At 50.5% G+C, this 15849-nt stretch overlaps 1 protein-coding gene across 16 annotated transcripts in view; it reads left to right on the forward strand.

Moving 5' to 3' along the window:
- Positions 1 to 15849, forward strand: part of KMT2D (lysine methyltransferase 2D) — a 107206-nt gene that overhangs the window by 87726 nt on the left and 3631 nt on the right. For all 16 annotated transcript variants that reach the window (XM_083727289.1, XM_083727281.1, XM_083727290.1 and 13 more), the window contains 8 exons: positions 1063 to 1198; positions 1312 to 1436; positions 3814 to 4966; positions 7065 to 7201; positions 8025 to 8155; positions 9103 to 9388; positions 11553 to 11626; positions 13724 to 13832. In XM_083727289.1, coding sequence (XP_083583415.1) covers positions 1063 to 1198; positions 1312 to 1436; positions 3814 to 4966; positions 7065 to 7201; positions 8025 to 8155; positions 9103 to 9388; positions 11553 to 11626; positions 13724 to 13832 — 2151 coding nt within the window. The remainder of the gene's footprint in view (positions 1 to 1062; positions 1199 to 1311; positions 1437 to 3813; positions 4967 to 7064; positions 7202 to 8024; positions 8156 to 9102; positions 9389 to 11552; positions 11627 to 13723; positions 13833 to 15849) is intronic.

Raw genomic sequence — 15849 nt, forward strand, 5'->3', positions numbered from 1 at the left:
GGCAAGGCTTCACAATTGTTTCAGGGGTGATAAATATTCTGACGTGGTGGTGCTTTTTACCACGTCTTGTTTCGCATAGGGCAGGACTAATGTCTGGATGGGGGCGGAGTCTTGAAATTTTCATGCGCAGGCAAACCTAGCCAGACATTTAATTTGATTAGGTGTAGCTGGTTTTTATCGATACATTGATAAATTGGGGGGGAGGGTTATGTGCTGAATGTCTTGTGCTGCTACTTTAAAAATGAATGTTTAATGTGAATGGCTTGGAGGTTCTTTTAATTAAGCAGCAAATCTTGCTAAATAAAAAATAAATTTCTGGAGAGCCACTGGATAAGTTGTTTGGACGCAAAGGCAGAGCTGGGATAAACCATGTTGCTTGGTTTCCCAGCGGTCAGAGCCGAGCAGTAAATTTCTCCCCAGTTTTCAACACCGGCATTGAATTTGCACATGTTACGTGGAGACTGCAGCACATGTGTTTGCGCCAGCAGTCCCCACCAGATCGCATGCAAGAGATCTGCAACTTTCCTTCTTGCATCCCCTTCCCCCTCAGACAATATGCTGATACACAATTCAGGTTTTCAGCTGCGAGTCACTGAGGAGAGATTGAATGATACACTAGCAGCGTGAGACTTACATCCAGAAGCAAAACATAGGAATGTGATAAACTGCATTGTGACAAAACATTGGTCTGTCTTGCTCAGCATTGTCTACACCAGTGTTTGCAAAACTTGGCCCTCCAGCTGTTTTTGGACTACAACTCCCATCATCCCTGACTACTGGTCCCGGTAGCTGGGGATGGTGGGAGTTGTAATCCAAAAACAACTGGAGGGCTGGCAGTGGCTCCCAGACTGCAGATGCTGACAGTCCTTGCGGGGATTGAGTTTGGGATTGAAGTTTAAGGGAAGGCTCGGCTGAATCTTTCTCAGTCCACTGTCTGGGATGCTGAAGCAATGGTGTGCAGTGGTGGTTGTGCAAAATGCGGCTAGGTGAGCTTACCCCGCAAAGGTTTGGGGCAGCTCGGCTGCCCACCGCTCCTTCCTGACTCTTCCCATGTTCCCCCAGAACCTGAACGGTGTCATGGTGGCAGTGGCAGAGCTGTTGAGCATGAAGATCCCCAGTTCTTACGAAGTGCTGTTTCCGGACAGCCCCATGCGAGCTGCTGCCAGCGAGCCCAGAAAAGTCGATGCTGACGCGCAGGGTAAGTAGCCAAACTTCAGGAGATCGTGGACGCATATGTGCACTCGAGGTTTCTGTGCCCCTGGCTGTAAGTACCTGTTTAAAAGGTCTCTCCTCCCCCCCCTTTCCCCTTAGGCAAAGAGAAGCCAGCGGCTCCCAAGGGCCCCGAAGGAGGGCCAGAATGGCTGAAGCAGTTTGATGCAATGCTGCCTGGCTACAGTCTCAAGAACGAGCTGGACATCTTGACGCTGCTCAAACAGGTGGGAAAGGGTCGGGGGTGGGAGCTTTCCCAGAATGCTTTTCTCCCTATGCACTTGGCAGGTTTGACCACTGGATGATGATGATGATGATGAAGAATTTAATTTGTATACTGCCCTGTACCTGCAGGTCTCAGGGCAGTTCATAGCATAAAACCACAATATGAAAACACAAAATACATTACCAGAACAGAAACCAGAACAGAAATCAGGGGGATTAGCTGGAGGTCTTGGCACAACGCCCCTTCCAGTGTCATTTCTCTTCATCTCCCCCTCCCTCCTTTTAAATTCTGTCTCATTTTGCATTTTTTCCAATACCACCTCTCTCTCTTTTTAATCTTCCTTTAGTTTTGGGAAGGTGTAGTAACTGGGCCCTAGATTCCTACCTGCCCCAGTACCCCATAGGTGTCTTGGAAAGTGGAAGAGAAAGAAATTGGGAGTGGGGCAGGAGAAGAGGACTACAGTGGTATCCCGGGTTACAGACGCTTCAGGTTACAGACTCCACTAACCCAGAAATAGTACCTTGGGTTAAGAACTTTGCTTCAGGTTGAGAACGGAAAACGCACAGCAGCGGCAGTGGGAGCCCCATTAGCTAAAGTGGTATCTCAGGTTAAGAACAGTTTCAGGTTAATAACAGTCCTCCAGAATGAATTAAGTTCTTAACCCGAGGTACCACACTGGTACCTCTGGTTACGTACTTAATTTGTTCCGTTCTTAACCTGAAGCACCACTCTAGCTAATGGGGCTTGCCACGCCGCCGTACGATTTCTGTTCTCATCCTGAAGCAAAGTTCTTAACCCAAGGTACTATTTCTGGGTTAGCGGAGTCTGTAACCTCAAGCGTATGTAACCCGAGGTACCACTGTACGCACATATTTCCCCCCATCTCAAACACCAGGACTTAAGGGCTGTAACAATTACCTGTGGAATGAGGACAATGTTGATCCACCTCAGCTTGCCTTTCAAAACATCCAATTTGCTCTAGCAATCCATAATTTCAGTGATGCGCCTGATTTAAAGTTCTAACACTATTCCCTGTGTGAGTGTACACCCCTCCCTCGCTGAGCTCCATTTGGTTTTCCCTAATGATCCGCCTGTGGCTGATCCACTCCCCCAGCTCTGTAGAAAAGAAGGAAGCAACGGATGCACTGTTGATCAGCTGTTGGCAAAGTGGCACAGGTGTAATAATGGAGGAGCAGCACCTGTATGGCATCTGCAAAGCGTGCAGCTGTGGCCGTGTCTCTAGTGCCAAGCTGCATGGGCAATCTATCCGGAAGATAAATTGTATTTTGAGGAGTTAGTGATCTGACACGGCTGCTCTACCTGCCTCTGTTCCTTCCCTGCCTCTTGTTAAGTTCTTTGATGGCATGAATGTCCTAATCAGTTGGGAGGAAGTGCAGGGTACCTTCTTTGATATTGGGCATTGTTTTGAGAAAGTGAGGCATTGGGACGCGGGTGTCGCTGTGGTCTAAACCACAGAGCCTAGGGCTTGCCGATCGGAAGGTTGCGGTTCAAATCCCCGCGATGGGGTGAGCTCCCGTTGTTCGGTCCCTGCTCCTGCCCACCTAGCAGTTCAGAAGCACGTCAAAGTGCAAGTAGATAAATAGGTACCGCTCTGGCGGGAAGGTAAATGGCGTTTCCGTGCGCTGCTCTGGTTCGCCAGAAGTGGCTTAGTCATGCTGGCCACATGACCCGGAAGCTGTACGCCGGCTCCCTCGGCCGTATGGGAGATGAGCGCACAACCTCAGAGTCGTCCGTGACTGGACCTAATGGTCAGGCGTACCTTTACCTTTTTAGCCAGTCGGGCAAGCCACACAGGCTAGCTATCTATAAATCGGATGGTTGTGGGCAGAGTTTTAGAGAGAAGCCCGTGCACAGACTGATCAGCCGTGGGGCCGTGCAAACTGAGGCTACCTGGGGGAGTCACTTTGCCACTTTTTGACGGCTTCCAAGTGGCAGATTGAAGTGCTTGCTTGGTATGTATCTTTATATTGCTTGCTGCTTAGAATAAAATCTTTAATCATCTAACTCACTTGTGTTTTGTATAACAATCGTACCTTGGTTTTCAAACAGCCTGGTTCTCGAATGCTTTGGCTCCCAAACGATCGAAACCCAGAAGTGAGTGTTCTGGTTTTCGAACGTTCTTTTGGAAGCTGAACGTCCGATGGGGCTTCCGATTGGCTGCGGGAGCTTCCTGCAGCCAATCGGAAGCTGCGCTTTGGTTTTCGAACACTTTGGAAGTCACTTTGACTTCCAAGGTACGGCTGTACTTCTGAATCTCATTTTAAAAGAACCACCTTGCCTTTGGCACGACACAGGCCTACTGGTTTGCAGCCTGAGACCACCGCCTCTCAAAATGCTTTTTCCTTTCTCTCTTCCAGGACAGTCCCACCCCGGAAAAGGCCGCCCAGCACTGCTACATCCACAACGTTGCCAACTTGGATGTGCGGCAGCTGCTGACCCTTCCCGAGGAACCCTCTCCGCCCCTCTCCCCGTTCGCGCCCTCCCCGCCCAGCCCCCCCAGGGTCCCCGAGCCAGTCCCCGAGCCCGAAGCGCCGCCCTTGCCCGCTCCGTCCCCTCCGCCGCCTCCGCCCTCCTCCCCCAAGGAGGAAGCCCCCCAGTCCCCGCCCAAAACCAAGCCCCGCTCGCGGCCCCTGGAAGACGGCGAGGAGAACAAGCCGCGCCTGAAGAAGTGGAAGGGGGTGCGCTGGAAACGGCTGCGCTTCCTCATCACCATCCAGAAGGGCGGCGCCAAGCGGGACGGGGACCGGGAGATCGCGGACTTTGTCGAGCGCCTGGCTGCCACCCTGCGCCCCGACAAAGTGCCGCGGGACTTGCGGAAGTGCTGCTTCTGCCACGAGGAGGGCGACGGCGCCACCGACGGGCCGGCGCGCCTGCTCAACCTGGACCTGGACCTTTGGGTGCACCTCAACTGCGCCCTGTGGTCCACGGAGGTGTACGAGACCCAGGGCGGGGCGCTCATCAACGTGGAGGTGGCGCTGCACCGGGGCCTGCTCACCAAGTGCACCCTCTGCCAGAAGACGGGCGCCACCAACAGCTGCAACCGCATCCGCTGCCCCAACGTCTACCACTTCGCCTGCGCCATCCGGGCCAAGTGCATGTTCTTTAAGGACAAGACCATGCTCTGCCCCATGCACAAGCTCAAGGGCCCCTGCGACCAGGAGCTGAGCACCTTCACCGTCTTCCGGCGCGTCTACATTGAGCGCGACGAGGTCAAGCAGATCGCCAGCATCATCCAGCGAGGCGAGCGCCTCCACATGTTCCGGGTGGGGGGTCTCGTCTTCCACGCCATCGGGCAGCTGCTGCCCCACCAGATGGCCGACTTCCACAGCGTCACGGCGCTCTACCCGGTGGGCTACGAGGCCACCCGCATCTACTGGAGCCTGCGCACCAACAACCGGCGCTGCTGCTACCGCTGCACCATCTGCGAGAACAACGGCCGGCCGGAGTTTGTGGTGCAAGTCATGGAGCAGGGCTTGGAGGATTTGGTCTTCACGGACTCCTCGCCGCAGGGTAGGGGTCCGCTCAGTCCTCTCGCTGTCGAGAACAACCGCCAGGTCCGTTTCTCCGGAAAGATAGCTAGAATTCTGGATGCCGGGCTGAAGTGAGCTTCTGGCGTGCCGGGGATGCCATTCCTCTGCCCAGAAATGCGTTGCGCAAACAGTGTTGGCTTTGCTTCCGTCAGCCTCCTCGCAATGCATCTTTCCTGCTTTGTCAAGCTTCAGGGTTTAGAAATTAGAGAGCAGTTCATTGTGTAAATAACTACAGGTAGGATAGTGGGCAAAAGGAAGTAGAGCAGCATCCCCCTCTGCAAAAACTGCCATCTCCAAATTTTAATTTTTGAGGACACGCAGAATCCAGCGAGGTCCAAATGCCCTCTCTCTTGTTAAATTCAAGGTGAAAAAGTATGTTTAGAAATAAGCCTTTTCTCCCCCCAATCTGCATCCTGTATCTCAAAAATCCATAGCACGTGACACACAGGCTGCGTCTTAAATATTTTTCACCCAAACTCCAAAATCAGGCAGTCGAACACAACAGACTTTTATAATACCAACATTTTACAGGTAGATCCGTTGGCCACAGAGGGAGGTGTTACGCAGCTATAGACTCACACAGCCTGAAATGTAGCGAGGTGGGAATTGCCCCTCCTCACTCCAAACGCCACTGTCCTGCAGCACTGTAACTTATTGTCACGGCGCTGTCAGACATTAGATCTTTATTGTCAAAAGCACCAAGTTAGGAAAAGACATGTTCATCAGCCCTGCGTCTCTCAGCTATTCTAAGTGTGCACCCAATGAGGCAGCTGCCGCAACAGAGAGACCCCGTCCCGAACCTCAGCATATGTATCTTCCCCACCTGAGATGTGCACAAGCAGGCAGAGACTATGCCTGTATCTGCTCCTCCGTCTTCAGTCCTCTTCTGGTCCTGGGAGCCAGTGTAGCCAGAGAGATTCTCCCCCAGATCAATGATTCCTTCTTCCATCAGTCTCCAACCACCCTTCTTCCGATGCCCACTGATCAATGCCCAGCCAGTCCTATTATTATTATTATTATTATTATTATTATTATTATTATTATTATTAGTGAAATACGCTACATAAACCAGCATGCCCACTTTTTAAAAATGGCATACTAAAAGATGATTCATATTTCATATTCACTGGAGCCATGTATCAGAACACAAGCTTAAAGGTCCAGGCTTCCTTCACTGGGACCTCCAGGAAGAACTGGGGAACAGATCCTGCCTGAAACCACGGAGAGCCACTGCAATGCAGGGTAGACAGTGCTGAGCTAGATGGAGCTCTGTATAAGGAAGCTTCCCATGGGCATAGGAGTTTCTAGGAATGGAAGGTGGAGCTGTTGTACTCTGTTTCTGCTTGTAGGCTTTCTCAACGGCCATCGGGTTGACTGCTGTGAGAGCGGGATGTTGGACCAGATTGGCTTTTAGTCTGACCTATCTTACGTTACAACAGAAGATCTTACATTTTCATTGTTAAGAGGACGGACCAGGGCAGTGTAAAGTGGTGTAGAGCCAGTGGAGGAAAATACAGAGAAACCTTGCTGCAGGCCCACTGTTAGCCAAGTGCCCAGGAACTTACGATAATCTTTGTCATTGTTCCCATACAGAACAACGAAATTGAAAAAATCTACATCAGACATTCAAAAACCAACAAGCCTGCTATCCCAGCCTGGTTAACCCCCTAAAAACCCTGATACCCCATAATTAAATACAATATACTCCCACAGAGACTACCTTACACTGCATTTAAAACCAAAATCGCATTTGGATAAAACTGTTTCTCCGGCAGCTAGTCCTAGTCTTTATAACCCTGTACCTTCTTCCAGAAGGCAGAAGCTGAAAGAGAACATTTCCGGGGTGCGTACTATCCTGCACTATCTCTTAGGCTGCCGGCAAACAAGGAACAGTTACCAGATGTTGCCATGTACTCTGCATTTTGCATAGTTTCTTGAAGTCACTTGGAAGTCGCAGGGTTAGATGACTGCAGCAAGGCAAGACGTTTTGATAAGTTTGCAGCCCGGGTTGCCCACAAACCAGATAGGTTGCCCATCTTCTCGGGCAAGTTTTAAAAATTACCCTTCTTTGGTTACAGCGGTATGGAACCGAATCATCGAACCGGTGGCCTTGATGCGCAAGGAAGCGGACATGCTGCGGCTCTTCCCTGAATATCTCAAGGGAGAAGAGCTCTTTGGCTTGACAGTGCACGCTGTGCTGCGAATCGCGGAGTCTGTATGTATCCAACACGAGGAACCGGAACCCTGGTGTTTTGGTGGTGGCGGCGGTAGTAATGGGTGGGGAAGGGGCTTTCCATGAGTTGGGTTCCAGGGGGGTGGGGGAGGTTGAAGCCATCTGTCCACAGAACTGCTGGTCATCACCTCTTGAGCCTAAAGCTGCGATCAGCTTGGGTATTAGATGTGCCAACCTTGCTGTATAGCAACGTTTCCCAAACTCTGCCCTCCAGATGTTTTTGGGACTACAACTCCCACCATCCCTAGCTAGCAAGACCAGCTGTCAGGGATGATGGGAATTGTAGTCCGAAAACAGCCGGAGACCCAAATTTGGGAAACGCTGCTGTAGTCTCCATATATGTATATATATATATATAACCGGTTGAATTTCTTAATGCATTGTGAATGGATTTGCACTAGGAACCCCTTAAATGTTCTAGTTACGTGTAGGTAGCTGTGTTGGTCTGCCGTAGTCGATAAAAAAAAAATTCCTTCCAGTAGCACCTTAGAGGCCAACTATTCCACCACCCTTCTGAGTAATACCCCTCCCCACCCTCTCACTATATATAAGGGTCTGGTGACTTCTGTTTTAGTGTATCTGAAGAAGTGTGCATGCACACGAAAGCTCATACCAATAACAAACTTAGCTGGTCTCTAAGGTGCTACTGGAAGGAATTTTAAAAATTCTGTTTCCCCTTAAATGTGTTTGGGTTTGGTTTTTCTTTCGGGGCGGGGTGGACTGGGCTGTGTCAGCACCGTGTTCCGGGTGGTGAAGGTGTGCCTGTAACATGAGGATTTGAGAAGTGGGTCCCTTTCCTTTCCAGCTGCCTGGTGTTGAGAGCTGCCAGAACTACATGTTCCGCTATGGGCGCCACCCACTCATGGAGCTTCCACTCATGATCAACCCCACTGGCTGCGCCCGGTCGGAGCCCAAAATCCTCACGCACTACAAACGGTGAGCAGAACGGACCCCAGACATCACTTGCTGGGTGGACAACACAGGCCACTCTTGAGACAGCAGCACAAAGCTAAATAAATTTATTATTTATTGAATTTATATACCAACCTATTCCCAGAGGCCTTAGGGAGGTTCACAGAATAAAATCAAAATGTAAAATACAGAATCAAAATAAAAGCAGCAACCCAACAACACCCCTCCCACAATAAAACCACATTTGAAAAGGGCATAGGATGTCAATTGGATCAACCTGGTTAAAAAGGAACGTTTTTGCCTGGCACCTAAAGGTGTATAATGCAGGCACCAGGCGAACTTTCCTGAGGAGAGCATTCCACAGACGGGGGCCACTGCAGAGAAGGCCCGTCCTTGTGTTGCCACTCTCCGGAGGAGGCACACACCGAAGGGCCTCAGAAGATGATCTCAGGGTCTGGATAGGTTCATATGGAAAGAGGCGGTCCTTGAGGTATTGCGGTCCTGAGCCATTTAAGGCTTTATAGGTCAAAACCAGCACTTTGAATTGGGCCTGGAAACACACTGGTAGCCAGTGCAGTCGGACCAGGATTGGTGCGATATGCTCAAACTGTATTGCTCTGGTGAATTCTGCAGCAGCTGAAGTTTCCGAACCGTCTTCAGAGACAGCCCTACGTATAACGCATTGCAGTAATCGAACCTTGAGGTTACCAGAGCATAGGCAGCAGCAGTTAGGCCCTCCGTGTCCAGATAGGGGCGTAGCTGGGCCACCAGCCGAAGCTGATGGAAGGCACTCCGGGCCACTGAGGCCACCTGAGCCTCGAGCGACAGCAAAGGGTTCCCGACATCCAGTTAAAAAAGGATGGGGTGATGTGAAAGGCCTCAGATTTGAGGCTTTGGACAGCTGCTTGCTTCCTTTCCAGGGGGTTTGACGTTGACCTCTTTTCTCCTTCCCTGCCCCATGCCTTTTGAAGGCCCCACACTCTGAACAGCACCAGCATGTCCAAGGCCTACCAGAGCACGTTCACGGGTGAAACCAACACGCCATACAGCAAGCAGTTTGTGCACTCCAAGTCCTCCCAGTACCGACGCCTCAAGACGGAATGGAAGAACAACGTCTATCTGGCCCGCTCCCGCATCCAAGGGCTCGGACTCTACGCTGCCAAGGATCTAGAAAAGCACACGATGGTCATTGAGTACATTGGCACCATCATCCGCAACGAGGTGGCCAACCGGCGAGAGAAGATCTACGAGGAGCAGGTGGGGGAAGAAGCGAGGCCTTGGGTGGAGAGAGGTGTGGGTGGAAACGTCTCGACCTCTAGCCAGTGGCTGGGGTTCTTGCCTTGGGGGGACTGGAAGAGGGACTGAGGTTTAAATGCCCTTCTGGTTTGTTCCAGAGCTGTGCTCCTTGACAGTAGCAAGGAATTGGGTATCATAGAACTGTACAGTGGTACCTCGGGTTACAGACGCTTCAGGTTACAGGTATTTCAGGTTACAGACACCGCTAACCCAGAAATAGTACCTCGGGTTCAGAACTTTACCTCAGGATGAGAATAGTAATCGTGCGGCGGCAGTGCAGTGGGAGGCCCTATTAGCTAAAGTGGTACCTCAGGTTAAGAACAGTTTCAGGTTAAGAACGGACCTCCGGAACAAATTAAGTTCTTAACCTGAGGTACTGTATAGAGTTGGAAATGATCCCAAAGTGCCGTCTAGTCATCTAGGGAAGGGCTTTATGTGGGTGGATTGTGTGTATCCAGAGCATAGCAGGCATGGGTGGTGCTGTGGTCAAAACCACTAAGCCTCTTGGGCTTGCCGATCGGAAGGTTGGAGGTTTGAATCCCCATGACAGGGTGAGCTCCTGTTGCTCTGTCCCAGCTCCTGCCAACCTAGCAGTTCGAAAGCACACCAGTGCAAGTAGATAAATAGGTACCACTGTGGTGGGAAGGTAAACAGCATTTCTGTGCGCTCTGGCTTTCGTCACGGTGTCCTGTTGCGCCAGTTGCTGGCCACACGACTCAGAAAGCTGTCTGTGGACAAACGCCATTTCCCTTGGCCTGAAAGCGAGATGAGCGCTGCAACCCCATAGTTGCCTTTGACTGGATTTAATCATCCAGGGGTCCTTTACCTTTTACCATTTCTTTCGTCCCATAGGACGCACCTAGTTTTTTGGGGGGGAAATAAAGGAAAAAATTTTTTCCTTCATTTCCCCCCCAAAACCAGGTCGGGGAAACCGAACCAGGTTGAGGAACAGCGGGATGGCAGCGCTGCGCCTCCCTGCTGTCCCCCGAGCTTGTGGGGCTGGCCGATGTCTGCCCGGTGAACGGGGTGCTCTGCTTCAGGGTGCCCTGCGCGCCGGGCGGCAGGCTGCTATCCGCAGCCTAGACAGCCCTGCGGGAACTCCCGCAGGGCTGCCTAGGCTGCAGATGTCTTCCTGAAGCCTGGAGAGCGAGAGGGGTCGGTGCGCACCGACCCCTCTCGCTCTCCAAGCTTCAGCGAAAGCCTGCATTGCCCCATAGGACGCACCCAGATTTCCCCTTCATTTTTGGAGGGGAAAAAGTGCGTCCTATAGGGCGAAGAATACGGTACCTACTAAGGAATACTGGACTGAGGTCTGAGAGATCTTCCGTGGACTCGCCTTGTGGTGGTTCTCTCTCGAATTGTTTCTCCATTTGTTAAATGGGGGAAGGTAGCAATTATAAACAGCTCAGTCTTATTTCAGGTATTCACTGCTTTTGCATGTGTTTTACTCACCAGTTTTACTTCTGTCCCCTTTCCACGTTCATTGGCTTAAAAAAAACAACAACATTGAAAAACGAGGACAAAATTATTCTTTAAGTTTCTTATTTCTTAACTTATTTTCTCCCAAAGTATGTATTCTAATACATTCTTTGAGACAACAGTGATGTTGAGGAACTTTGAATACCGGTGGGTTACTGAAGTTCAGGCCTCCTTCACCTTAGCCTTGGAGGTGCAGATAGGGCCAGTTCATATTTGGAATTCGCAGTTATCAAATTCCTCAAGCATCCCTAGTCCCAGCTTACCTTACAGGGTCATTCTGAAGGTGCACAGGACAGAGAAGTTGCAGATTTAGCCTCTTCTTCCATTGGCTTTTGGTTTGGTTTGTTTTTTAAGATTTCCACATCACAGTGCTACAGTTAGAGTTGAAATAACACAGGGCAAATTTGTCTCTTCGGTGCAACTCTGAAATGTACATAGCCTAGCATGTGACACACACATACACACTTGACATGCTGAAATACAGAGCACAACAGCAAGCTAAAATAAACCATTAGCTTGTAACCTAGCAAGCTAAAACAAGCTAAAACCATTCGCTTGTACCCAGCTGAGAGCAAAGGCATGAAGCACTGGTTTCTGAATACACAATATAATCAATCTTTCTCTCTCCATTTCCCCTCTTGTCCAGAACCGAGGGATCTACATGTTCCGTATCAACAATGAGCATGTCATTGATGCCACACTGACAGGTGGCCCTGCCAGGTGAGTGAAGCTGTGCCATGGCATTTCATTGCATCCAAAGCCAAAGCTCTTGTTAGCCCATCACAGACTTTGATGTTCAGGGTGGGTTGATTTTTAATGGGCAGTGATTTAAGTCGTACTGCAATTCATAGCGTTTTCTGAATAAAGACGCATAGTTATTAGCTATCGAAGCAAAATACACTCATTGACAACTAACCAGAGGCTTTTTCCCAGATGGGAAACCTGGGCCCTCCAATTCCCATTGACTTCATCCAGTAGAGGGTGCTGGCAGGTGTGGTTCAGCAACATTTAGAGGGGCCAAATAGTTGCAGCCATCAACTGGATTTTGTTTAAAACAAGATCATTTCAAAGGGAAGGGTGGGCAAAGCATTCCAATACTCTACTGGCTGGGGGAAAGGTAGAAGGACAGCTCAATTGTAGCTTCTTTTAGCCTTTCTATTTTCCCTCCCACCCTTTCCCATGATCTTCAGTGGCACAGGATTTACTACACTAGCTCCACTGGAATAGCTCCAGGCACTTTTAACTTGGACAGCTCAGTCGATAAGAGCATGAGACTCTTAACCTCAGGGTTGTGGCAAAAGGATTCCTGCATTACAGGGGGTTGAACCAGACGACCCTTGCGGTCCCTTCTACAATTCTATTAATCTGTGGGATAGCTATAGGCACAATTTGAGGGGCATTTCAGGAAAACGGAAGGGGTTTATGATCCTGGAGATCTGTAGCCTCCAAAACGCCTCTTTCCCAACTCCGCTGCTGGTGGGACAGTTTTCTGGGGAGGCCTCTGGGGCCAACCTCCTTCTCCATAGCATCCTTTAGTCCCGCAGGGCTGAGCAGAACATTGTTCCCTCAGCAGATCTTAAAGAAACAGCACACCACCAGCTTGTTATCATTGAGTTCTCAGTCTGTCAGGACCTGATGATCGATAAGCTAGTTTGGAAGAAAGAAGAATGTCTTGCCCAAAGCTGAAAAATTGTGGAACTTGGCTAGGGAACACAGGAGACAGCAGGCAGGCTAAGAGGCGATGCAAACCGCTACAGTATAGGAGAGGAGCCTTGAATAATGGTCAGGGGTTCCACGGGCAGCACTGGCCTCTGTTCCTCTTTCCTCCCCTCCTTCCTCTGATGTCCTCTCGCATCTCTGCCTCCCAAAGGCTTGCACGGCTGTTTGTTGCAGCAGCCCTGGCTATAAGCTCTGCAGGCCTCTGGGGCTGGCCCGGGGGTGCGGGTTGCCAGGAACTGAGGCAGCCTCAGAGAGTAAGCAAGCAATCAAGCAAGCAGGGATAGGAGCCCAGCCAGGCAGCCCACCAGCCCTTGCTGTTGGGAATGGACAGACAAGTCACGGGCCGTTATTATTACTGTTATTTATTATTTATACCCCGCCCATCTGGCTGGGTTTCCCCAACCACTCTGGGCGGCTTTCAACAAAACACTAAAATACAATAACCTATTAAAAATTAAAAGCTTCCCTAAACAGGGCTGCCTTCAGATGTCTTTTAAAAGTTTGGTAGTTATTTTTCTCTTTGACATTTGGTGGGAGGGCGTTCCGCAGGGCGGGTGCCACTACCGAGAAGGCCCTCTGCCTGGTTGGCTTGTGGGGCAGTGTAAGGAGGCACCTCTTTTTGGGATGGGGAAGCAGCTCAGAGACTAGGGGCGGCGGCAGCAGCAGCCGCTGACCAGAGGAATCCCTAGGACAGGAGGCTGAGGGAACACTCCACAAGGGAGGGTGTTTGAAAAAGGGTTAAGAGGCCGCCAGTTCTGCAAGGAGGGCTTGACACAACTGGGCTTCTGAGCCCCACAGGGGTGCTGCAGAAAGAATGTAGTTGATCAAGGGAGCCGTGGACTCAAAAAGGTTGAGAACCTCTGCTGTAGGGTATTTCTCAGCCAGGGCTACAGCTTCCCAGCCCTCTTTTCACTAATGAATACTTAGTTCTCTTGAAGATTAAGAATAGAATTGTGCTGTCGTCGTCCTGGCCGGTTCAGCTCCCCCAAATTCCAGATGAAAAGTTGGGTTCCTAAAGGGCCTAATTCTGTGGTGCTGTGGGGTTAAGGGTCCAGGTGCATGATGCCTATCTCCCCCTCTTCTGCTGCCCCCACTCAGGTACATCAATCACTCCTGCGCACCCAACTGTGTGGCTGAGGTGGTGACTTTTGACAAGGAGGACAAGATCATAATCATCTCGAGCCGCCGGATACCTAAGGGAGAGGAGGTGAGGATTGAATTGTGCTGGGTTGGGGGAAGGGCTGGTGGTGGAGCAAGGCCTAGTTTGGGCGAAGAAAATACCTGTGGGGAAACCCGATGCTGCGCCATGCTTTTGTCCTTGGAGCATTCTTCGAGTCCATTCGCTATGAGATGCTTCCATCATGGGACTTGCCATGGCGTGCCCAGGAATCTCCCAGCTAAGCAGTGACCCAAAACTGCTTAATGTCACCATGTGCCCTCAGACCAAGCCTTGGAGACCAGGGAAACTTGCCTAAACTCCTTCTGGGTTAGTGCATAGAAAGCATTGCCCTTGCACACTAGCACACCTTACTTAAGCTGGAAAAGAGGGGGCAAGAACAGGCAAGCAGTTTGGATGGCCTCTCCTTCAATGCCTGTGTGTGCCGCATGGCCTTCCTTTTACGTTTTACATGCCTGACACGGGTGGCGCTGTGAGTTAAACCACAGAGCCTAGGACTTGCCAATCGGAAGGTCGGCGGTTCGAATCCCCGCAACGAGGTGAGCTCCCGTTGCTCCTGCCAACCTAGCAGTTTGAAAGCACGTCAAAGTGCAAGTAGATAAATAGGTACCGCTCCGGCAGGAAGGTAAACGGTGTTTCTGAGCGCTGCTCTGGTTTGCCAGAAGCGGCTTAGTCATGCTGGCCACATTGACCCGGAAGCTGTACGCCAGCTCCCTTGGCCAGTAAAGCAAGATGAGCACCGCAACCCCAGAGTCGGCCACAACTGGACCTAATGGTCAGGGGTACCTTTACCTTTATGTAACTGTTAGATCTCCCTGCCGTGGTGGTCGTGGGACACTGCGCGACAGCAGCAGCAACTAGGCAAGAGCCAGCCTGCTTTTTCCTCTCACAGGCTAAAAGAGTAGTCCGTAGGTCTCACCATAGAAACATATTGTGTAGGCACATCCCTGCGTTTTGTAATCTGTGCCAGCATCGGACTGACTCTGGTTCACTGTCTTCGACAAGTGTGTGCATCGTGAGCTACAAAAGGCCAAACCCTGCTGCTGTAGCCTAGCGAGCACGCACAAACCTGAGAAAATTAGTGTAGTCCGGTGAATAGTGTGTTATACTATGAATTCAAGCCTCTATTCTACCGGCAGTTCCTTGCGTTGGTGCCGTATCTGTAAGATGAGAATTGCATACCTCGTTCACACGGTGCTTTTTGTGTTGAAGAGTACATCTCCCCAACTGTTCTGGTTGGGTGAAGGGATGCAGAGATATCCTAAAGTGCTTGTGGCTGGAAATGTTCCTGTTAGGTTGACAGAAGCAGCCTGAGCAATTGGGTAGGGCAGACCCCCCCCCCTTGTTCTTTAATGTTGAGCAAGGGATTACATCTCAGTGATAGGCCCCATGCTTTGCATAGAGAAGGTTCAATCCCTGGCGTCTCCAGTTATAAAAGCATCACCAGGTGATGGAAAGACAATTTGCTGGAGAGCCACAGCCTGCCAGCCCAGCTTCCTAAGTTACACATAGGGCTGTCTCTGAAGACCGTTTAGTAGAAGCTTCAGCCGGTGCAGAATTCAGCGGCCACATTGCTCACTGGGACAAGATGGTTTGAGCATATCGCATTGATCCTGGACCGATTACACTGGCTGCCAATTAGCTTCAGCTGATTTTGACCTATAAAGGACAGCAATACCTCAAGGGCTGCCTCTTCATCATCTGAGGCCCTTCATTGCCACCTCCACGAGGTCCGGAGGGTGGCAACATGAGAACGGGCCTTTTCTGTAGTGGCTCCCCGTTTGTGGAATGCTCTCCCCAGGGAGGTTTGCCTGGCGCCTTCATTATATATTTTTAGGTGCCAGGCAAAAACATTCCTCTTCAACCAGACCTTGGGCTGATCAATATCCTACAGCCTTTTAAATGCATGGGGGGTATTGTTTTGTTGTTTTGGTTTAATTATTCACTTCCTGTTTTGGTTTATTGATTTTTTTTATCTTGTATTTTATTCCGCGAACCGCCCTGGGATGAAGGGCGGAAAACAAATTTTTAAAATATTAGTAATAAG

Source organism: Podarcis gaigeae, assembly GCF_964106915.1.
Source record: "Podarcis gaigeae genome assembly, chromosome: 2".
NCBI lineage: Eukaryota > Metazoa > Chordata > Lepidosauria > Squamata > Lacertidae > Podarcis > Podarcis gaigeae.